Below are 24,087 nucleotides of genomic sequence, written 5' to 3'. Positions count from 1 at the left end.
AGAGTTTGGAAAATGAAGACCTAAATTGCTCCTCAAGGCTGTGGCTTCTCAGAAGCTTTTCCCACCGCTTAGGAGTCAATTAATAAAAGAAAGAAAAACAAACAAAAAAAGAAGAATTAAAGGAGTTCGCCAGCACCACGGAGGGTCCGTGTGGCTCAGGAAAGAGCTCGCCTCCCGCTCCAAGTTTGGGCAGGACCTGGCAGCTCCTGCTGCCTGTCAGCGTCACCTGTCACCGCAGCCTGTCCCCCTCCGTGCTATATGGTGCCTGGGGAGGGCTGCGAGCCAGGGCCCCCGGCAGCCAGCCCAGCTCGGGGGGGACCTGCATGCAAGCGGGCAGCACCCTGCTGCAGCGAGAGGGGATCCTCTCCCACCCGCCGGGGCAAATCCCAGCTCCCCGCTACCTGCAGAGCTGCACAGGGTGTGGGGAGCAGGGACAGAGGGGGTTTCACACCAAAAAAGCCCACGGCTGGGATGGCTGACCCCCGTCGCAGTGCTCGGACCCTTTTCCCTTTCTATTTAGGGAAGCATGAGACAGCTGAGTCTCGGGGACAAGCGGCCCCATGCCAGCAGCTGCGGCAGCACCCAGCACCTTCCAGAACGGCCTGGGACAGAAAGTCAACTCGCACCCAGTGCTGCCTCCTCCTCACAGGGCTTTTGGGAGCCCACCCTGCTGGAAAGCCCACCCACATCCAGCACTGCCACCTCCCCTCGCTTGGCAGTCCACCAACACACACAAACGCAGATGTCTGTACTGGGGAATACTGACCCACTGCTGTGATGAGAGTCCCAGGTCTCGACTCGAGTGACATGGGTAGACAGAACAGTGCCAAGCCCCAAAAGAGCTGAGCCTTTCAAACCCCTGTTTCCCAAGGGTCACATTCAATCAGGAATTCTGCTTTGCAACTTATTTCCCCCAAAACGCAGGCCTCGCCTTCCTGAGCGCACCTATGAACATCCCAGCTATAAAGCAAAGGGGGGAACTGGCAGTATGGATGGGGAAATGACCGAGGAGAGCACGGGCTGACCAGTATGGGCTCAGTTGCTCCAGTCAGGCTTATGAGGCTGAGCTATAGCGGGTAACGCACTTCCACACTGAGACACTGTCAAGAAAAAAAATCAATTCTCTCTAATACTGGCGATCTGTGTTTGGCTTGTGGATCTTACACAGCGAGAATCAGCACACGACTGCCCTGTTCAGTCTCCTGTTTTATTCACCCTGCACTGACAGCATCATTCAGTCCCTGGTACCTGGGCAGGAGGTGACTGCAAAGCAATTTGGAGGTCCCTTTGCAGCACATCACCTGCACAGCAGTTGCAGGCAGCTCAAACGCCTTCACCTGTTTGAGGGTAGGTCCAAGGCACAAGCACCACATCTGCAGAGGGTGTAAGAGGCCACCTCTGCCTTGGATAGACTCAGTACAGTGGCTTTTCTAGGATTCACATGGACTAACACACCAGAAACCCCTTCCCACATTGCTTTAGGTATAGGGGAAGGGTCAGCTTGCTTCTCTTCAGTACTCATGGTGTATACAGCACAGCCTTTCTCAAGTTATCCAGAATAAAGACTTCATTTTCACAAGCAGCAGCACTGCAGTTACTTCAAGTAAACTAAGTTACAAAATAAAATTGTGCTTGATGCTGCTAATGTTCAAGACAGAGGTAAGAGTGGCCTGAGCTCCCCTTGGTCTGTATTTTTGGGACAGGGTATCAGTGATCACACGGCACCGGCAGGGAAGCGCAGCGGCTGCCCGGGACAGGGGGGTTACCTTATCCCGGTGCCCCCCCGCAGCTGGAGCAGATGTGCCCCGGAGGGGCAGGCAGGGCAGGCAGCCCCAGCAGCGAGTGCGGGGGGCCCTCTTGAGGCACCGGCTGGGAAAGCAAAAAAAAAAAAAAGCTTTTCCTGGGAAAATTCAAGTCCGAGGCGGCCAGGGAGGGGGGCAGCCCCCGGGCTTCCCTGCAGCAAGGCCCTTCGGGGCACAGAGCTCTCCCCGCCTGCGGGGAAGGGAAGACCCCCGTGCACCTTCATTTTCCACCCTGCAACCCCAACTGCAAGCACGGGCTGATGAGTCTAGCCAAACCCAGGCCTGGGATCCCACCTTACCTCATGGCTCCAAGCCACCTCCTAATCCAGGACCTTGCAGAGAGCTGGCAAGGTCCATGGTGAAATTACCCTCCAGAAAATCCCAGGATGAGCTCCAGGAGCTGTAGAGGAACAGCAGGGTTGCAGAGGGAGCTGTGCTGGGCACCTAGGGCTTGAGCTTTTCTCCAGCACAGCATTAGAGATCTTCTCCTTGGGGTAGAGCTGTATGCAGTCCCTTTTACAGCTGCCCCCCAAATCTTTAATGCAAGTTTAGGGCAGCTAAAGCACATGCACAGAGCTCAGGTTTATCTCTGAAGTAACTTTAGAAGTTGTAATTAAAGTTTTTTTCCTATTCACATGTGCTGCTCTCCCAGCAAGCCTCAGACCCCACCAGCTCTGCAGGGGACCAGGGATCTGCCCAGCTACACCAGCTGCAGAGCCCAGCTCTAAACACAATCTATGTTTCTAAAAATGAAACTAGCCCTACTCAGAAACACTTAGAGCTCAGTAAGAAAAGACTAGAGTAGCCTCACACCTCTCTCCTACTTTTTCAGTCTGTCTCAATTTTTAAATCAGCTTAACTTCATTCTCCCCAGGCACCCACACCCAACACCAGTCAGTTCAGCCCCTGGTTCTGTTATTTATAGAGCCTGTGGCATTGCTGGCACCTGTGCTCATGGTCATTTAAAGCCAGCTGGTGGTTAGGGGAGTCCCTATAGATAAGGGGGACCTCCTGTTTTCTTTGCTCTAGCTTTGCTACAGCTCCTGAGCAGGCTCTGGTGCTCCCCCAGTGTCCCTGCGGGTACCGGGCTGTGCTGCAGGCTAAAACCCCCCATTTGTCTGTGTGTGCTTCCAGAAGCACCCTTGGGTGTCAGCAGCTGGAGAGGTTTTTCCTTGCTGGGGCCAGCGTAGGAGGGAAGAGGCCCTGGGGGGTCTCTGCGGGCAGAGGCCGGCAGCGCTTCCCAGCAGGCAGGACCGGAGCCCCCTTGGCTTGCAGGGTCTTTGCTGGGCCCGGTGGAGGACTGGGGAAGGAAGAGCCCGCGGTGGCCAGAGGGGCTGGCGGTTGCAGAGGGGTTTAGATGTGGGGCTGGAGCCCGGCTGTGCAGCCGCTAGATGGGAGTGCAAATATGAGCCTTGGCCGGGGCTTCCGCTGCCTGCAGGAAGCAGGAAGGGCAGCGGGCAGGGCCGGGGCCCGGCCAGGCCCGGGGGCAGCCCGGCCGCGGGTGCCTGGGGGAGCAGGAGGTGCATTTGGGGTGCAAAGGGAGCGCAGGGCCGTGAGGGTGGGGTGGGAAGCTCGGTGTGGGGCTTTCTGGGTTCACACATCTGCCCCGAAGGGCTCTGCTAAAGGTAGCCGGGATGGGGATGCGTTCGCCTGCTGTGCCGCGCCGTGAGCGGGAGCTGCCGGCTGAGCCATGGCAAGAGCGGGAGCTGCCGGCTGAGCCACGGGAATGCCCCTGTGCCAGCCTGCTTGCGGCTGCCTGCAGGATTTGGGGCTGTTTGGCACTAAAGGGACACTAAACACTCGCCCTAACCGCCCATTGCAGACACAGCCTGGGTGGTGTCTCCCCAGCATCCGCAGCTCCAGGGGCAGGCTGTGGCTTTGCTGCACACGTGGGGTACGATCCACATCAGGACAGTGCCAAATCCACTCTCCCATCTCCTCCGCAGGTCTCCTCTCTTCTCCCGGCCCCGTGGTGCTCCGTCCTGCGGGTGGCCAGGGACATGGTGGTCCTGCGGGCTGGGCTCTGCCCTGGTCTCACCGAAGAGATGATCCAGCTTCTCAGGGCCAACAGCATCAGGACGGGTAACGGGGCGGCAGCGGGGTCTCGGGTTGGCGAATGTCATTCCCTGCACATTTGGGGTGGCACCGCGCTCTCCGCCTGTGCAGGACCAGGCTGGGTGGTCTGGGCTGTGGGGCAGCCCCTGGAAAGCATCTCCTGCCTCTGTGGCTTTGGCTTGCAGCCCAGAAGCTTCATGGGGAGTTTTCTTAGAGCCCCATAGAGAAAAGGAGAGCGGGCGCAGGTTGTCTGCCATGAGCACGCTGGCATTGACCCCAGGAGCCTGGGGGGCTGCAGCTCCAGTCCCTGTGCCCGCGTCATCCCGCACGCTGGAAGGGCGATGTTGGTGCAATATCCCTCCTGTGTCCTCCTTGCTGGATGTCTTCTGGGTCCCTCTGGGTGGATAGGATGAGTCAGGACTTCTCCATAGGAGCAGGAGAGTGTTAGGACATGGTAGGGGTCTCTGCAGAGGCTCTTTGAGGGATGATCAATTATAGCTTTTAGAAGGTATTTTGGGAGGGTTTGTGTATTTTTCCCTCTAAAAAATGCCCATGCTCCTGGCATACTGCACCTGGGCGAGGCCTGCTCTTAGGGGGGAAGGAAATGACTTCAGGTGGATTCTTTACTTGCTCTGAGAAACTGGATTAGAGCTGAGAAAAACACCATTTTATTCTTGTTAAATGGGATCTGTGAGATCCTGCAAGTGCTAGAGCCATAGATGTTGTAATCCTTGTTTTCCCGATAAAAGCTGCTTTTTTACTATTCTTTTTTTCAACCAATAACATATATATCTATCTGAAAAAATGAATCTTGGAGTGGTTCCTGGAAGCAGAGATGGGGCCACTAGTTCTAATTTCTGTGGCTTTAGCCCTTCCTGGCATGCCCAGGGCTGGCACTTTGGGGCAGTCACTAGCCCCTTGAGGCTTTGGTACATTGGCAGAAGGGGACTCTCTTGGCTGGTCCCAGCTATCCAATGGCCCTGGGGAGCTCTTGAGCAAAACAGGGAGAATTTTTACCACCTTCTCTTCCTGATCTGTTTTGCAAGAAACAATTTGTTTTGCAACGGGTGGTAGGGCCATCTCAGAGGAAAAACTCCAGTACTCCATTTGTGGAGCACCCTGCTCACCCACTGGAAGTGTTGGCAGGGGGACAGACATTTTGCCTGTTGGTGCCCGCAGGCAGGTTTTGTCTAAGCTGGTCGTCTCTTCAGTGTTCGTGGTCTGTCCAGGTTTGGCTTCCAAATTCTTGTTCCTTGTGTTATTTGCAGTGGTGGACTTTGTATCATCAGACCTGGAGGATGTTGCCCAGAAGTGTTCCTTGTCTTACAAGGTAAAGGGTGACTCCCAAGTCCTGGTACGTTAATCGGGGAGCTTGGAAGCTGTTCAACTCACAGCTTGGATGGGCTTGTCTGGGGGGACCTTCTGCAGCAGATGTTGTTGGCCCTGGACTTCCTCAGTCCTGTTTCCAGATGTGTCTCTGCCCACCAGGCGCTCGTTGCAGTGAGACGTGTGCTCCTGGCCCAGTTCTCTGCTTTCCCTGCCAACGGAGCAGACCTCTACGAGGAGCTCAAGAGCACCACGGCCATCCTGCCCACTGGGAGCCCAGGGTGGGTACGTTGCCCAACAAACCAGCAGGTCTGCCCGGGGCTGGACTTGCTGCAGAAGGCCATGGTTTCCCAATGCAGGCTTTGGGTTTCAATGTGGTGATGCCCTGAGCAGGCTCAGTGGTGTCCAAACCATCCCCAGCAGCTGTTTTAAAAAATTCCAGCCACAGCCTGTCTCTGCCTTTTGGGAGCAGAGATAATTATTCTTCATCTCCTGTGGCTGCAAAGGCACCGGGTCTGTGTCCCTTGAGGGAATGACATTGCTGTTGTCCGTGTGAGAGCCTGCACACCTTTTGGGAAGTGCTTGTGTGTCTCACTTCTAGACTAGACAATATGCTGCCTTCAGCCTTTCCCTTGAGGGCTCCAGAGGAGCGGGTTATGGATCTGGGAGGACTCTTGAGTGATGATGGTCCAAACCGTCTAGATCAGGCGTGGAAATGAGTTACTCTATTGCATATCCTTATTTCTTCTTTTCCTCTGTCTCCTTGCTGGGTTGTTACAGTGACTATGCAGAGAAACCCTGGCTATTCAAACCTTGCTCGCAAGACCACAGCTCTTCTCCAGCTGAGGACTGTCCTCCTGTAGCCCCCACACTGCAGATCTGCTGTTGCCCACAATGTGGAGAGGGGCGATGGGAGGGAAGGAGCAGACCCTGAGGCACTTGTCTGCATTTGGGAGGGGGTCTCTAGGGACAAATATCTGGGGACTGCTGTTTCCTGATGCCCCTGCCATTCTGGCTGAAGGGGTGTTGATAATCCCACCTTGTGTTCAACCCATAGCCTGGACCAGCTGCTGGACTCCGGGCTGTACACGGGGGAAGTGACGGAGCTCATGGGAGCACCGGGCAGTGGGAAGACGCAGGTGAGTGGGATGGAGGAGAGGGGAGCGGACAGGTAGGGTGAAGACGATGCCTTCAGGCATGTGAAGCAGAGGGACCTGGGAGGGCTGGCTGATTCCTTGTCCCTGCCTCTCCAGGTGTGCCTGGGCATTGCGGCCAGCGTGTCTCTTGGCCTCAAGCAGCACGTCCTGTTTCTCGACTCCACGGCAGGGTTCACTGCCTCCCGTCTCTACCAGATGCTTCGAGCCCAGACAGAGGATGAGGAAGAGCAGGCAAGTTCCCCTGGCGCTGGTCCCTCCAGTCGCACTAAAACTGCCTTGGCTCTTGCCTGCAGTCAACCCCCAGGGTTGGTGTGTCTGTCCAGCTCTGCCTTTGTCCCCATGGGCTTTTTTGAGTCCAAACTCTTCCTCCTCTGGCCGGGTGGGTGCTGTGCTCAGGGACAGACACTGCGCTTTGGTTTTTTTTCTTGGGAAGAAGGGGAGGGCTTGCTGCAGTTGCTCACACTTTCGCTCCCTGAGCTCAACCCACATTGCTGCTTCCATCAGTGCAATGGGGACAACAGTGTTCATGGGGTGGAGGCAAATGTGGAAGAAATAAGGGTCCCTGGCTCCATCACATAGTATAAATGCAAAGAGCTGGCAGCAGCTGGGGCAGGAGGAATATAACAAGTCCTGGAGGGGGTGAGGCTGTTGGTGATGCCACTTTGTGCCGCAGCTGGAGGCTCTGCAGCGGATCCAGGTGGTCCGTGTGTTCAACATCTATGAAATGCTGAGCGCCTTGCAGGAGCTGCGGGATCGCCTCTCCCAGCAGGTAGGAGTGAGGGTCTGGGCCCCTCTCCCTTCCCCAGAGCTTCAAGGAGAGCAGCAGGGCTTGTGTCCCTGACGAGTGACACCAGATCACCCCATCCTGGGGACATTTGAGCCTCTGTGCAGCTCACGACCTCCAAAACTGCTCGATTTGTGACTCCACATTGCACATGGTGCCTCCTTCTTTCAGGTCATGAGCTCCATGGGACCTCTCAAGATTGTGGTGATTGACTCTGTCTCGGCTGTGATTTACCCGCTGCTGGGCGGCAAGCAGTCGGAGGGTGAGCTGCTTCGTTAGGTTGTGCAATGAGGTTGCAGATCTCTCTGCTCGTCCTGAAGAGCATCTTCCTCCCACGTGTGCTGTGCCTGGAGCTGGGGCAGGACGCATGTGGGTGCAACTGCTCCCAGCTTTTCCTTTGCGACTGGATAAAAGGGGAGTCTGTTTGCAGTGTTATCGGCAAACATTCAAGCTGGCTGTGGCCATGCAAGCTCATGCCAGTGGTCTGAAACCCGGCCAGGGGACAGAGGAGGCACTGAACTGTTTGCCCACAGATTAAAACCTCTGCTTATAGTGTCACAGATACATCATGGTTGCTGGCACAGTTTGCAAAGCTCTCCTGAGGTTCTTTCTGCCAGAAAGGGCCATAAATCAGGAGTGAGGGGCTTTCTGCTGGCTGAGATGCCAAGGAGGCCCCTCACACACCTTCCAGAGGGTCTTGAATGCCTGGGTGGCAGCCAGTGCTATCACAGGAGATCCCCTCGCAGCCACGGGCTGTAGAAATGAAGCTGTGAGCTGGAGAAAGGGGTCCTGTACCTGTTAAATCAACCTGGCCAGCTTTGTCTGGAGCTCCTGGTGCTTTGGTAGGGTTTTTTGGTTTCAGGGCTTCTAAGATGGGAAAGGACGGAGTGGGACAAGTTGGGGATTGGTCTGTCCATGCCACATCCATTTGGCCAAGGTGCCCTGAAGTGTGCAGGTGCAATGGGTACATTGGGGTGCTGGTAATGGAAATGGTTTGAAGGTGTCCGTGAACACCAGCACTGGCACTAAATCTAGTGCTCATGCAAATCTAGATGTCACCTGCCTCCAAGATGCACTTTGGGGGTTGATCCCCAAACACCCAAACCCTTTGTCCTCCTCCAGGTTTGGCCATCATGATGCAGCTGGCCAGGGAGCTGAAGACACTGGCCAGGGAGTTCAGCCTTGCCGTTGTGGTGAGTGTCGCTGCGCCTTGTCCTTCATGTGCTGGCCTGTGCCATGGCGAGGAGCCCTGGAGAGGCTTTGGAGCCCCTAGGAGGGGGGACCCCGCTCGCAGCTAAGCAGGAGCAAGAGGCCTGTGTCCTGCAGTGCTCTGCTCCCCAACATAGCTCTGCTTCTCTGCAGCCTGCAGATGTCTTGTTCCAGCGAGTGTGGAGCAAGAACAGGGCTGAACTGCTGCCTGCTTTTATTGCTGTCTTCAGCCAACAAGGCATTCACTTGATTGAGCAAGGTAGAGTTAAGTACAGGCAGACTGAAAGGTTGTTTGTATTTATTTTTGATATAACACCAAGGGGCTGGCCAGCTTACTAAGTAACTTCTTGCTTAGTTACCTTGGAGGAACTGCAGGGCATTGCATCATCCAGAAGGAGCTGGGGACTGGAAGGGGCTCTGCTCTAGTCTTCCCCAGCTCTTGGCCAAGCAATTGCATTTGCTTCAGTGCACCCAAACAGGTTGCTGGGACCACAGTTAATGTGTTTGAATTGGGAAGGCCACAAGAGAAAATGGTGGTCTGCTGAACCTGGCACTGGAAGGCGTCGAGACAGTCCTGCTCTTTGCTCTGATTAGCGATAAAGTGACAAGGACGGGGTGCCTGGAAGGATGCTTGGAGGCTCCAAGTTAAACTTCGCAGGTGGCTTCAGCACCAGGAGTCACTGCAGCTGGCAGGCACGAGCGAGCTCCTACCCGAGCACGTGTCTGGGACAGTTGTGTGAGCTACGTTTAGAGGGGATGGCCTGGGAGCGCCAAGAAGGAAGGGCTCAGGATGGAGAAGAAAAAACTTCATAGAAGTAGCAGACTGGCCATTATCTCCTGGTGATCTCCGGTGTTTCATTACACTGAGTGGCACTGCTTTTCCCAGGCACTGATAAGCCTGTTTGTGCTGCAGGTGACTAACCAGGTGACAAGGGACAGCAGCACAGGTCCACTGAAGCCAGCCCTTGGCCGCTCCTGGAGTTTCGTGCCCAGCATCCGGGTGCTGCTGGAGAGCAAAGAGGCTACCTGGGACAAAGCCACCACGCAGCGTGTCGCCTCCTTGGCAAAGTCACCCCGGCAGGTGAGGCTCCCTGTACCAGTCCCTCCAGTAATGGAGAAGAAGCTATGTGATGTGGACCTGGCTTTGGAGGCTCCTTCTGGGGACAGGGCAGGATCAGGCCTCACTGGGTGACCCTTGTCACCCGCAGAGGTGACTTTGGCTTGAATCCTGCCTACGTACGGGGCAGCATTGCCTGAGCCTCCTGGCTCTGAGCCCACTCTGCGGCCTGATCCAAATGGTTTTGGATGTGGTGGTGTGCTGGGCAGCGAAATGCATCCTGGATGTGCTAAATAATCGTGTGTCTGGGGATATCTTGGAGCAAGATGTTCTTTCTTTACTAAATCGCATTCTCTATTTGTATCTGTGTTCAGCAGACCCAGTTAAAATGAGGGCACCAGCAGAAAGAAGTCCTCAAGGGGATGTAATTGGGGATTTTTGGCTCTGGGGCAGGTGGAGTGATGTACAGGTTTGCCCTTAGAGTCCCAGCAGTGTGAGGTTAAGCTCCTCTCTGTTTCTCCTTGCAGCCGACGGGGATACAGGTGGAGCTGGATACTGGAAATGGTGATGTGCAGGAGCCAAGCCCAGTAACATCCACACAGGGGCTCTGATGCGGGTGGAAAAAGCAAATGTCAAGGTCCAAGAGAGCTGCAAAAAAAGCAGGCAAGCACACTGAAGGTTTTACAGACTGCCTCCGAGTCCTGCAGCCCTGGGAAGGACCAACATGAAGAAGTTCTTGTTCTTCTGTGCTGGGGAGAAAATGAGCATGGGGTTCCCTGGAGATGTCCTTGCCTCAGCAGATGCTGCCTGCAGTGGCTGGGCTGTGTGGGCAGCATGACAACCAGGTCCTCTCCTCTGCTGCAGGCTTGTCTTTAACCGGCAGAGCCAGCCCTGTCCTAAGCTGTTGGCTTGGGGCCAGCTGCCATGTCCCTGCACAAACCCATGACTCGTGGTGGTTTTGTTCCCCCCCATAACTCCCTGTCCTCTGGTCCCAGAGCTCTGATCATCCTTGGGCAGGCCACAGTGCCCTTGGTTCAGAAATTAAAAAAAAAAAAAAAAAAAAAAAAAAGAGATGTTGCACACTGCTGTGGTTGTTGAGAGCTGGAATTCCATTAATGGGAACTGCTGTTAACTTAATTAAGATGTTGAGGTTTAGTCCCTAGCAGGACTGGGGTGGGACAGGCTGTTGATGAGCAGGGACATAATTGGATGCTTGATCTGATCCCAGAGTAACACCAGACCCTGCAGGGATCTGCTGGCATTTTTGGGGCACTACTGTGCTGCATAAAGAATTGCTGTTAGTTGATGAAGGTTATGATCTGGATCAGCTGGGGTGAATGAGTCCTGACTGACACCAGCTGGCCCTGTCTGATGCTCAAGGACCTTCTCAGTTGCATGTGGGTAAGTTTAAAATAGTCTCTCCTTGCTCTGGTGCTTTCCAGGTGCTCTCGCCTGCTCTGGGCAACCTCCTGGGAGCTCATGCAGTGCCAGGGAGGAGATGGGAGGCTGGGATGGAGTGTGGCTGCTTCTCTTGATCCCAGATGTCTTAGACACCCTCATCCTCTGCTTAATAAGAAACCTCCTCGGCAGGTGAGCTGAGCTGTGGCTTGCACTTCCAAGGCTGCTGATGTTGATTGTGGGAGCTGGCACTCATTAGGGTGTGCTCATTAATCTAATAACACAGCAGTACAGCTCCTGGAGCCATCTAAGGCTGTGCTGGGCAAAGAGGAATCTGATTTAGCCAGAATTTGGGTGCTAATTTCTCCAGAGTAGACATAACACTGTACAGCCCTGTATTTCTGAGCAAAGAGCTGCTGTAGGAAAGGGGCAGCTAAACGGGGTATGTGAACACATATTTTGGTTTCCCAAGAGGCAGCGCCAGGTCTCGGCACAGATTTTTGTTTTGCACGTCTGTCAGAGCCGTGCTTTGTGTGAAACCGAGCTCTCTGTGCTCCCAGGACCGTGATTTACAGGGCAGGTCCCAGCTTCTCCATCGCGGCTGCCCAGCCATTGCAGCCCTTTGCATGTGGCTGTGGGAAAGGCCGTGCTCCCAGCAGGTCTGCCTGAGGAGGGGAACGTGCCAAAGCAACGTGAGCTGTACCATTAAACAGCTTTCAGTAAAAATAAATGTATTTTAAAGTTGTGTATTTATTTGCATTTCTGGGCTTTCCAAGCTTGGGAGGGGAGGTTCGGCCCCAGGGATTGCAGCCTGGCTGGGGTGAGGAGGAGGATGGTTTTCCTGTCTGCTGGAGACCTGTGCTGATGTGGCTGGTCCTTACAAGCAGAAAATTTAGCTTGTTATGTCTCTTGAAGCTGTGACTAAAGAGCTGGTACACACAAATTTCAACCAAAACTTTGTGCTACTATTTTATCTCTCTGCCTGAGGTTCTGTAGGGGAAGCAAAGCTGTCACAGGGGAGTGTGGAACAGGGGAAGAGCCAAATAGAAACCTCTGGTTATATTTAAACCAAGGGGGCTTTCTCGCTGCCTCCTTCCCCTCATTAGCAGGAGGATGAGAAGGGGAAGAGCCCGCTTTGAACCCTGCACCAGCCTCGGCGTGCATCTTTGCCACGGCCCCCAGGAAATGACAGAGGAAACTTCGTTCTTGCACTTAGTCACTGGGGAACAGTCATGGGGCGGTGATTCAACAGGGCCAGGGCCAGTCCGTCAGGAAGAGACTGGGGAAAGGCGACGACGCGCGGGCTGTGCTCCTCCAGAGCTACCCATCCCAGGCTTTCGGGCACAGCTGTGGCCTGGGGGGATTTTCTCTCCTTGGCAATCAGCTAATTGCAGCTGCAGGAGTTTTATGCCCTCTTGGGAAATGGCTGGATAGGTTGGGGAGGATGGTGTGATATGGGGCACTGCTGAGCTTTGGGCAGGAGCTCCTCTGTTCCCGGCTTCACTGCTAAGGTAGGCAGCGTGCATGCGAGGTGATGGCGATGTCCTGAATTTCTGGCTGCGTTGCCGCAGGGAAGGCGCTGCTGTGGGTGCTGGTTATTGCTCGGTGTGGGGACAGCAGAAGGGTTCAGGCTACGGGAATCTATTACCCCATCTGGAAAAACTTGACTTCTTACTCAAGGTACTTTGCCCTAAATTTGCATAGTAAAATTAGGCTGGAAAGAGTTTCTGACCTAAATATCCTAATTCAGCCTTTCTCCTCCATGCTCAGACAGGCATTTCTGCAACCCTGTAAGACAGGGCCTGGCTATGTGAGTGTGCGAGGGGACTTCCCCTCTCCCTGCTTCTTCCCATTGCCTAAATCAGCTGGAAAACGGCTGGAAAGGCCTGGAGCGGGGCGATGGAACCCATCCTAGGGCACACAGGGCACCCCTCGCCCCAAGCAGTGGGGATGCCTTGTGGCACTGAGGGCTCACTTGCCCTCGATACGTATAAGATACATCTATAAGTGTGTGTTTATGTATTGTGTGCATACGTGCTTCCCGTGCACTGCGGCTAAGCCCCCGTGCAGGCTGCAGAAACCCCTCCGAAGCACGGGACCACCCCGCTGCCCGGGCGGGGTCTCGAACCCGCGGGCCTCGGAGCCTCCGCGCCCCGCGGGCGGCGCTGCCCTCTCGGCCTCCTGAGGGCGCCAGAGAAGCCGCCGCGCCGCCAGGGGCGGGCCGCCCGGTGCTGTCTAGCTCGCCGCGCCGTGGCCGCCGCTCTGGCCGGTTTCTCTGTGGCTGGCCGCCGCCGCGGTGGGCAGTTGCCATAGCGCCGCCGCCGCCGCCGAGCGGAGGGCTCGGGGCCGACCCGCTGCCCGGCCGGGCCCCCCGCCCTCTCCGGGACGGGGCTGCCGAAGGAGGCAGGTGAGGGGGTTCTGGGGGGCTGCCAGGGCTTGGGGGAGGCAGCTAGGGCTTGGGGGGGTGGGGCTGTGGTGGGGGCTGCCGGGGGGGGGAAAGGCCTTCGGGGGGGCTGCGGGGGGGGGGGCAGTGAGGGGGGTGCCGGGGTTTGGAGGTGTGAGGCAGTGAGGGGGCTGTGGGGCAGTGAGGGGGGTGCCGGGGTTTGGGGCTGTGGGGCAGTGAGGGGGCTGCCGGGCTGTGGGGCAGTGAGGGGGGTGCCGGGGTTTGGGGGTGTGGGGCAGTGAGGGGTGCTGACAGAGTAGGGAGGGTGCATGGGGCAAGGGGGGCAGGTAAATGCGGGGGCCGTGAGGCGGTGGGGTCGGCACTGGGGGTTATGAAGTGCCTGTGGGGTGGGGGAACCGCTGTGGATTGGGGGTGTGTTAAGGTGGGGGGGGACGGGACACACGTGGGGCAGGAGGGGGCTGTCAGGGCTGTATAGGGCAGGGAGAGTGGGGCTGCTCGGACCAGGGCTGGCAGGGGGACAGGGAGAGGCTGGAAGGGGGCTGCGAGCACCTGGGTTTTAGTTTTGGGGAGATGGGGTGAAGGGGCTCCCTCACGGGGAGTGCTTTGGCAGGGTTTCCCCAGCGAGGGCGGGTGGGACTCAGGTACAGCCTCTTTTCTCTTGTTGAGAAAGAGGTGCTCAGAAACTCCTTCTGAGTTATGCTCCCAAAGGCACTCTGCGGTTCAGTAGGTTATTCTGCTCAAAATGCTATGAGAACTGAGGAATTCTGGATAAGCGCCAGCCTTCACTGCAGCTCTTTGCTTAAATTGTTGTCTCTTTGCATTTTATCGTGTCCAAGGTACTAATCTGTTTGCTATGGGGGCAGTGTACTTGGGGTGGGTGATGCTTCCTTGGTGGCAAGGACCCAGGTTATTTTCTTAATGAGGATCTCTGCCCCGCTTCTGCTCAAAATCGGGGGTGTACGGCAAAGTGAAAGCTATGCGCGTCCTTCCTTTGCCACAGAAGGCAAAAGGAGTTTAGAAAATAAAAGTACTCAAGTGTTCTTCAGAACAGTTTGTTCCTGTAAACTGGTCAAGGTGTCTCCTGCAGAGAAAGTGTTGATGTAGCGTCAAATCGGTTTCTTACCAGTATTTCAGCACGTGATTGCAGGTTAATAAACGTAAATTCTCTGCAGTGAGAACAGGCATGCAGTCCAGTCTGAGCTTTTACAGATCAGGGACGTGGCAAAACAGCCAAGGATGAATGCGCTCAATGTTATGGCCATATGATAAATAAGCTGTTGCACTTGATTGTTTCACGTGTTTTCAAACACTGCAAGGATGGCCAGGCTTACTTAGGTACTGTAGAGGTAAGTATAATATTAAAGCCTAGATAGGAATGTTTTAGTTTTATGGTTCTTTGATTAAGATATGTTTAGGGTAATGTTTAATTTGCTGAGACATAAAACGGTTTTGTTTGTGTGTTCTTTGAGCTCACTTCCTCCTCTCTGACACGTAAAGTATCTTCTGTGGGTAGCACAGGAGGTCTTGGACGCCTTTTTTGGAGAACTGTTTCACAGCAGTGTAGGAACTTGTGGCAGTTTTCTGTTGTTTCTAACCTGGTTATGGGATCGGTAAAGAACTACTTGGATTTACAAAATGCTTTTTTAGTTCTCCATTTCATTAGGATGGTAAACAACACCTGCGTTTCTAAGTTGGCATTTTTTGTGTGCTTACATTGTAGTGGGTTGTATTTCAAAACTTTGAAGCTTATATTTTGAGTAGTCCTTAAGGCAGGTACATGATTACACAAAACAAACAAACAAAAAGAGTATTTACCCTTTGTGATAGTTTCCACTGCTACCTTGTTTTTCCAGAGCTGAGAAGTGGCACACAAAGCTGTGAGCTTCAAGTGTTGTTTCATATGAATTCCAGATCCTTGCATTTACCTACCCCACCCGTCAAATACTGTTATCTCCTTAACACGTTTTGTATTCACAGCGATGGGGAGGGGGATCTTGTGTTCATTCTTTGTAAACATTATTGCTTTTGGTCGAACAATTGGGCCTAATGAAACAGCCCAATTTACTTGGGCTATTGTCGTGTTTTCCATTACGGGCAATTCTGTCTGCTTGTGCGAATCTGGGTGCAGAGTTACCTGGCTCAGCACTCTGGTTTGCACGTCCCCTCAGCTGGTAGCAATTGAACTTGTAATTAAAAGCTGATTGCCTTGACATTGGTGTTCATGGGTTCATGCTTACTTGCTCAAGTTTTTACTGAATTGGATTAAAGCCGTCATTTAAATATTGTGTTTAATTGTAGGGTATAAAAAGTAGGCTGACTTTCAGTGAGGCTTAGTCTTTCTCATTGGCAGGTACATGTGATTGGGCTCTTAGGAGTCGACTTAAAATGAGAGCCGAATGCAATACTCTGCAATGAGAATACAAAGCCATAATATATATGAATTATATGTTGGGGTTGGCGGTCACTAGTTGAGTTTATGAACGAAATTGATCTTCTTTTCTCCAGGCCTTCAGTTTTCTCTCTATCGTGGTTGACTTCAGTATGGTTTTGTGTTGGGTTTTATTGTTTTGTTTTGTTTTTTAAATTGTGTCATTTTCACTTGTTGTTATGCAACTTTGTACCATGGTTTGTTGTTTATAACAACTTAGAGAGACTGTAACCTCTTCAGCCAGGCTAGAGCGCAATTTGAGTTGAATCTCCAGTGCTATATATAGAAGGTTTATTAAAACTTGTGCTTTAGCCTTTGAACCAGCTTTTGCATGGTGGAAGGGTGTAAGCAGATTTTCACGCAGTCATCTGCTGTGATGTTCTTATATCCGTGTGCTTGGCGCTGACTCACCTACACCTGCATTGGAGGCAGGCTATACAGCTAGCCAGGCTGTGTGTCTGACCCAGTACTGCAGCTTTGTGTCCTCACATCTAGCCAGGTAAAATGCTGTCCTCATCTAGTGTGTGTTGGCTTCACTGTAATACGTGTAGGAAAAATTGTGGTTAATTGGGTTTAGGCTACCTTCCCATCCCTTATAGGAAGAGTGCATTTTCATATGTACATAGTATATCACAGAACGTCTCTTCTCTAAAGCCTTTGACTGGTCCTGAGGGATACAGAACCTGATCCAAAGATATGAAATTAGAAAGTACATTGAATCAAGTACTTGGTGCTTAATAAAACACTTTGCTGGCAGAAGGATAATGTGAAATGCATATAATTGTGTGCACATGTCCCTTTTTTGGACACAACTGTGTGTGAACTGCTGCTGACCAGGGAAAGAGGCAGTGAAAACCGAGGGAATTCAGTACTTTTCTATAGTTTGAGCTCTGACGACAAGCATAGCATGGCTTCAAATTACCTGAATATTGCTAGCAGTCTGGTGTGGGCTAAATACTTGAGTATTGATCTAACTTCTCAGGGAAGCGTTACGGTCAACGCTGCGGTAAGGTCTGCGCTGCTGCGCTGGCACTGTTATTTATCTGCCTGCACTTTGTGCTCTGCGCTTAAATGTATTCACGTGGTGCAAACGCTCCTCCAGCCCTCCCCTGATCGCCTGCTTCCATTGTGAAACCCCAGCCAGTCTCCTGCTCCCCACAGTAATTCCAGTCATTAGTCCTGATAATACCTATCTGGATCTCCCCATATCATGCTTGTTTTCCTCCGCTTCCCAGGGATGGTCATTACAAGAAGCCAGAAATTAGTACTTCGAACGCGCACCAACTGGCACTCGGGGAGCACAGAACGCTTTGCGGGGATGAATAAGTGTAATCTCTGTTTCACAGGTGGGGAGAATCGCATCACTGCTAAATTGATGTCAGAAACGGAGCTCGTCTGCATGCCAGGTCTTCTAACCACCTGATGGTATGTCCCTCTGAAGTCAGTTATTCAGTCTTCAAAGAACATTGCAAGGTTGAAAAATTAGAGTTTTCTGTAAGAAACAGAGTATGACTGGCAGATCAAGAATTCACATTTTGTATTAGTTTCTCCCTTATTTCTCAGCCAGTTTCTTCAGAGCTGAGAGATGGCTTATTCTAACCTCTGAAAGCCCTTTTTGGCTTTTTAAATTTATGTTCCCATAAGGGACTTTCTTTAAAAAGAACTGTTGCTTTCTGAGACACTGTTTATTCTTCTCCTTGTCTGTAAAATCGACAAATTCTTCACATTAATTGCTCTTGAGGTTTTCACTTTACTCCAAAATATTAATTAGGCTGCTTTCTCTAATGCCCTCTGGCTTCTCCGCCGAACAGCCTTGGAATAGGAATCTCCACATTGTATTTCAGTGTAGACTAAAATATTAATTTAACATCAGCTTTTTTCTTATGCTGCCACCTTTTTATTTACACTCAGCAGGTTGTGGGATATGCTTATAGGAATATATTTAAGCAGCATAGGCTTTGAATCTTTTAGTTTAGCCTCTAGGCTGATGTTAAGTGAGATTTGAAACAGGCAAATTTAAAATACTGTCTTTTGGGAGTAGCTTGTTGCACAGTAACCTCTACCGCAGAAGGATAGTTCCTTTGGGCATTATATATTCTATATATACATGGATAACTTCAAATTGCAATGTAAACAAGTGGCGTCATTAAATCAATGCAACTGACTGTGCATGAGCCTGTACTGGTTTGCCTTGCTCCCCAAATGAGTCAGAAACCATAATGTTCCATGCTGTGGAAGTCCAGACTGAAACTGATGTGACGCCACTTTTTGTTGATGTCAAAATACCTTGCTCAGAAATCAATGGCACCAGTGAATGACTTCCACGTTTCATTCACCCAGCTACTCTGAATTGGTAGAATCACTCTGATGAATAACATCTCCAGTGTTGTGTTTGAAGACATACTCTGCAAAGTTGCATCATGCATTGATGAGTTTTGTTCCATAAACATGTTGGTGCTTCTTAGGACTTTGCCTGGGCCATGGTTATTCGGAAACCTGCTGAGCAGCGGCGTTCCCGGGATGGGAGGGTCAGTGAGCAGCAAGTTAATGCTCTGCTGTAGCTTGGTGTTACAATAATCACGGCTGGATTGGAACCACAACTGATACTGCTGCTCTGTTGCAGTGTGGAACCCCTTCTCTATAGGATTGCCTTTGAATTTGTTTTATACATATCTTAAAATGGAGCTTTTATTCATCTGGTGGAATAGACTTCTTTATAGATACTTGGATTTGATACTTTGGAGGATAAACAGACCCGTGGTTTCCTGAACAGGTTTTAAAAATGGCAAATTAATCATTAAAAGAAGGGAAATGTTTCTCTGTTTAGATTAACAAAATAACTTACCGAATCCTTGAACCTCCTCCTATATATGCCCTGTATTCTGGGCCAGCAGCAGAGACAGATAAAATGTCAAGCTTGATAGATTGTTGGAGCTGTTTTGTGGTAGTTAAACAATAATGAAACTGTTATATGCTTGCAGGGAAACACTGCTCTCTGTGTGCGGACTTCGTCCTGGAGAAAGTTTCAATTGTTCCAAAGAAGGGCGATTTCTAAAATGCAGCTTCTGTGGCTAGTCACACAGCTGTCTAAATTACTGGCTGTCTTGAGGCCATTACACAAGCATTACAGAATAGTTTGGAAACAGTTTATTTTTCAGATTCCAAATAAAGTGTAGATTTCAAAGTCCCTTTTGACTGTATAATCAAAAAAGTAGAAATTGAAGCTGGTGTTTATATGGAGACTGATTTATGCTCTCGGAGCTCAGACCGCAGGTTTCTTCCAGTCAGAGGCTGATACTTGCATAATTCATACCTTACGTTTCTCGGATTGAAAGGCTTATCAGTTGTTGCATGTGATCATCTATTTCCTTGCCGGCTTAGTCAAATCTAGTCTGTCGTTCTGCATCTTTTTGTGCAAAGGGCTCTCCGGTAAGAGGAGTAAGATCTCGTCTCATATGCAGAAGAGAAGTGAGAGGGAGTTGAGGCAGGCATTTAATAAAAATAAAGCCCCAAACCTCAGCCTTCATTTTGACAAATTTATTCTTTCTATTTCTGTTGTTATTTATATTTCTTGCTTCTTGTTACTTGCTTCTCTGACTTGAAGACAGATCACAGACTGATTTTTGCAATGGAAATAACTAAATCAAGAATGTCATTCTGAGTGAAGTAAGAAATTCCTGAAATGAATTGAAATATGTTGTTTAGCTTGCTGCTGGAGCTTCAGAAGTGAATTGCAATGCCTACAAAATGTCCACAGAGAATGCAGCTGGAATTCAAAGCACCAGTAAATGACTACTTGTATATAGCGAAGTAATGCACTTAAAAACAAAGTACTTGCAGCATTTCTTTTTATCTGCCTTCAGAGACATCTTAAATCTGCAAATAGCTTTATCTGATAGTCATGAGTGGTGCTGATACCATCTCTGAACTCTTCCGTGGGTGAAAACCTATTTAAAGATTTTCAGAACGTGTCTATTTTAGAGATAAGATATAGCATGTTTAATACAGGTTTACCATTTTAGTTTGTTCACCTTTTGCTGCATTAAATGCCATTCGTATCACATTTTCAAACAATGTGTTCAACTGCATATAATGAAGCCTTTTCATACAAGAGAACGTAGGCCAAACCCAAGCCTAATTCATGAAAGGCTTTACTTTGTCTAAGTGAAGTAAGATGATCGTTCTTGGAATAAGTCCTGCCTCTTCGTCAGTGTTTTCCAAGCAGTGTTCTGCTTAAAACCTAAGTAACTTGGTAAGATATTGTTAGGGAGGCCTAAGCTTGTTTCTTTTACTTCTGGATGTGGCTCTTAATAATACAAGCTAAGGCTTTTATTGCTCTGCCTGGAATAACAGATGAAAGCTTGACATTAAATCTGCAATATGTGGTAGTATTTCCTAAAAATTCGCCTAATAAAAACAAATGTGAAGAAAAGGATATAAACTATTACTGTCTACTGTCTACTTGACTGATCAGCTTTAATCCTTGATTATGGAGGAAACAGTCTAAAAATATTTATTGAACCTTCTGAACTTTTAAATAAAAAGAAATTTTTACAACATCCACAAAAGATTTGAAATCTATAATCCTAGATGTTTTTCTAAGCAGCAACTTGATAGCATGCTGCCTCCTTCAGATGTTATGCTTGTCGCAAGTACCAAGAACGGGTCTGTCTTTTTTTTTTTTTTTTTTTTTTTTGACAAGGCCACATTTGTCAGTGAGACTTTTTTTTTAAGTTAAAATGCCCCATTAAGTAAAAACAAACTTTTTGAGCAGTATTTTATTCTGCACGTTACCACAATTTTCACTGTGAACTGCTAAAGAGTTAAAACAAACCAACAAACCCAAACAAAAAAAACCAAAACCTAACCGGACTTGCGTTGTCTTTTGCACTTGTGTGAAACATAAAGTTGGCCTCCAAATCATCTTGTCTTGTCCTTATAATATTTATGTGTTTTGTTCCAATGTTAAATTGTTAGGATGCTGTGCAAAAGTGCAAGGAGGTCACTCGCTGTAAGCAGAAGTGCCTTACTTCTGTGAGCTGTGATAGTTCTCTGAATGTATTTAACTCCATTATGAATACAGTACTGCTTTGAAGAAATGAAATGTTAACTTGATTCCATTCCCTGATGAGGTATTATCTGTATTTTATGTACGGAAAACTGAGGCACAGAGAATTGAAGTGGCCCAGATGCACGGAGTGTCCTTAACAGAGCTAGAAACTGAAACCAAAAATCCTCAGCCCTGATTTGTCCCATATTAATTTATTCCATTACTAATCTGAAAGTAATTACCCAATGGAATTTGTTGAACTTAAGGTCTTTTTTTAAAATAGGAGTAAGTGGTATGTGATTTTGTGTGTATAATCGAAAATGGGGCAGTTTCTGCTGAACTATTGAACTGAGAAAAGTACAACTCAAAATGGAAGAAAGTTCATGTTGATGTTATCAGGTTATTGGTGGAAAAGATTGTGTCGCAGGGAGCTTCTTATCCGCAGAAGTCGTGTCTGCTTGTGCTGAAATGCCAGATAAGTGGTTGTTCGTTTGGGATCTGAGAACAGAAGTGAAGATGTTTTGAGGTTTTACTTAAAAAAATAAGTCACCTTTGTTGTTAAAGGGCTGTGTGAAAGTACAAGACAGCAGAGTATCTGTTCCCAACTTCCATCGCAGTTGGTATGGGTTTTTTTTCTTAATGCCCCAATGCCAGGATTTAGTCTAATATGAAAATCTTGTCTGTCATTTTACAAAGCAAACAAACCCAGAATGGAAAAAACTGCTCCTCCCAGTTACAGAGAAGCAAAATTAAAATGTGATGATGCTTGTGTGCTGCAAAGGCTGAGAAAAAACCCCCAACAAACCCAAGGCAAACTAAAAAACCAAAATGAAATAGATTTATTGGTTTATAAAACCTAGTGATTTCTGGAGCACTGACTCATGATGTCTGAATGCTTGGGCTTGCCAAAAGCCGTGAACTGAAATGTGACCCTAGTCTGCTTGTTGGCTTGGGCCATATATGGGAAATTTCCTCTTCGTGACAAAGGTAGGGAATCCAGAAGATGCAGGTCCTTAAAGGCCGTTTGAAGCTTTCATTACCTACTGTCCTCTCAGTCTCTGAGTCTCCTAGGGATGCTACCCTTCAACTTGGTAACCAAAAATACAGGGCAAGATGGTTGTTGGGGTCGTCGATGTTTCAGTTTGAGTAAAGCCCAGATTTCAGTCTGCATTGTTTTTGGGTTACTAGTCCTTGACGTTCTGCAGGGATCGAGGCTGGAAGAAGAGGAGAGGCATGGCAATTGAGCAAGAGCAGTGGTAAACAAGCAATTTAGAATCCTTCAGCCCTAGACACAAACCCTGTAGATGGCTGGAAATGGACTCTTTTCCATCTGTCCCATGAATGTCACAAGTAGTTCATGCTAGTCCTACTGACAGGCGCTGGGTGCTAAGGCTTGAACTTTCCCTCAGTTTTCAAGCTCTTATCCAGGGCTGCATGTAAGCAGTTTTGAATTTCAAACCCTTCAATGCTAAATGGAGATTGGCATTAAAATAATAGTTAATATTTACGGAAATGCTTTAAGACTGCAACTTCAAAGTCTCTCTCAAACTTCCACCTGTACTAACTTACTTCAAGTAAGGGTGGGGAATTTTTCCTTGTCCACAGATGAGGTGCCTAAGCTGTAAATAAACTGACCTTTTTACTCCGATATCTTTTGTTGTCTCAGTAATAAAACTAGTATTCAGGTTTGTTCCTTTTCAGTGCTGTATTCAACATCCTGGACTTTTCTTTAACTGCTGACAAACTCCTAAGTATTTCTGCAGTCTGGGAGAACAGAGCTTTCCACACCGTTTCAGATGTGAGACGTGCTGGTCTTTGTACATGTCTACCAAAGGAGATGATATGCAGTTGCATTTTATTCTATTTCAGCACCTAGTTTGGATTTGAATTGAGATTAATTTGGAATAGGCATAGCTAAGAAATGAGTCTGCAGTGTTTGTACTTGTTACGATGTGCCTCAATTATATACATTCAGATCTTTTTCAGTCTAGCCAAATAACAATGATCTTTTTCAGGCTACAGTTAAATAGGTTAGAGGTTGCCTACCAGTCTACACAAATCTCTGTTGCATGCAGTTTTACTGCAGCATCATCGATCTGAATGTGCGCTTTTCCACATGTATGAATTCCATGGGGTTTAGGTTGATTTTCTGCTAACAGCTCCTGAAATGGGGAGGGGGTGGGAAGAGCGGGCTTTGTGTGTGAGGAATTTTGAGGCTATCTTTTGACTTCTGGGGAAAAAAAATAAAAAAAAAAAAAAAGATTTAGAAGTTTGCTGTTGAAAAAATAAACCCAAAGCTTGGCATGAAAAGTAATTTATGGGATTTCCAACTGGTGTTATAGCTTATCAGCAAACACTCTCGATTCTGCGTGTCTGAGAGGCAGCAATAGCACGGAGTCTCTAGAGCATTAGTGCCAACTGCAATCCCAATTTCAGACAAACTTAATGTAATTCTGACTGCTGATACTGTACCACCTCCAACCCAAGCTCAGCTGTTGGATGAATAACACTGCAAGACTTAAGACTGTACTTAGAACTGTCGCTATTTTGGGAACAGCTGCTTTAGAGCACTTCATCTCTCTGGATCTTTGTACACCAGGTGGGATAGGGAGTTTCCGTGCACGCCGCTGCAATTTGTGGTGAGATACGTCCTATTTTCTGTGCCTCTACCCTGCCTCTGTAGATTGGGGGGAAGGGTTTTTAGAAGCTGGAGGAGCTGTGTCTGGGATAATGCCTCTCTTTCTCCTCCGTTCAACTGCCCACATATGCTTGTTCTTTATTCCAAAGATGAACTGTTGATGAATATGTAATTCATCCAGTTGGAGAGAAACCTCCCGTCACAATGAAACAAGATGTGCAGCTGTCATCATAGGCCTCTTGGGCCAAGGATTTCAACGGAAATAGCTTCATCCCTTTTTATCTGAAGTGGGAACTCTATAGTGATATGATGAAAATACGACTGGACATCCTTTCTCCTCCCCTTTACTCTCCAGCTCCCTGCATTCCCCCATTTAAAAGATTATCATTAAAGCTCTCCAACAGTGGTTACCTTCTTCCGTGGTGAAAGCTGAGGGGATTCAAAGCTGTTCCCCTGATGTGCCTGGTTAAATTGTGGAATTGCTCCTGCTTGTTTGTAATATCTGAATGCTGAAGTCATTTAGTTCATACCAGTCTTTTGCAGCACAGCAGAAACTTAGTTTGAGTAGCTTTCTATTCTGGGCAATGTAAAATTTGCAAAGAGAGCAAGGTATTTGTAGCGTTATGAGGAGGAAGACTCCCTGAAAAGCTTAGGTTGTGCCTTTGGAGACCGTTTCTGGCTTTCAGGTGGGCACAGATCCAGCTAACCACCCCAGCTATTGCCGCATCTGTCACAGAAGAGTGGTCCAGGTGGGTTTTGAGATGACGTCTGGAGAGTAT

General features: G+C 49.4%; 2 protein-coding genes across 6 annotated transcripts in view; both read left to right on the top strand.

Moving 5' to 3' along the window:
• Positions 1 to 3,252: 3,252 nt before the first annotated feature.
• Positions 3,253 to 11,354, top strand: RAD51D (RAD51 paralog D; the record flags this gene model as incomplete). Of its 3 annotated transcripts, none has more annotated exons than XM_082328030.1 (11): positions 3,253 to 3,322; positions 3,749 to 3,884; positions 5,126 to 5,187; positions 5,346 to 5,464; positions 6,241 to 6,322; positions 6,437 to 6,571; positions 7,014 to 7,109; positions 7,296 to 7,386; positions 8,247 to 8,317; positions 9,247 to 9,414; positions 9,918 to 11,354. In XM_082328030.1, exons 2-11 carry the CDS (start codon positions 3,803 to 3,805, stop codon positions 9,999 to 10,001), a joined length of 990 nt encoding a protein of 329 aa, XP_082184156.1. In that variant the 5' UTR covers positions 3,253 to 3,322; positions 3,749 to 3,802. The 3 variants fall into 3 exon arrangements, with proteins under 3 accessions (XP_082184156.1, XP_082184155.1, XP_082184154.1); XM_082328029.1 differs by having other exon boundaries at positions 5,126 to 5,211; XM_082328028.1 differs by lacking the exon at positions 9,918 to 11,354 and having other exon boundaries at positions 9,247 to 9,525.
• A 1,784-nt stretch (positions 11,355 to 13,138) lies between these two features.
• Positions 13,139 to 24,087, top strand: part of RFFL (ring finger and FYVE like domain containing E3 ubiquitin protein ligase) — a 31,802-nt gene continuing 20,853 nt past the window's right edge. For 2 of the 3 annotated variants that reach the window (XM_082328471.1, XM_082328469.1), the window contains exons 1-2: positions 13,139 to 13,195; positions 16,967 to 17,045. The gene's annotated coding sequence lies outside the window, so the exon portion shown is untranslated. The remainder of the gene's footprint in view (positions 13,196 to 16,966; positions 17,046 to 24,087) is intronic. The other variant, XM_082328470.1, reaches the window with a different exon arrangement.

Source organism: Platalea leucorodia (genome assembly GCF_965183815.1).
Source record: "Platalea leucorodia genome assembly, chromosome: 16".
Lineage (NCBI taxonomy): Eukaryota > Metazoa > Chordata > Aves > Pelecaniformes > Threskiornithidae > Platalea > Platalea leucorodia.
The sequence above is the reverse complement of the archived record's forward strand: the minus strand, read 5'-3'. Positions and strand labels throughout refer to the sequence as shown.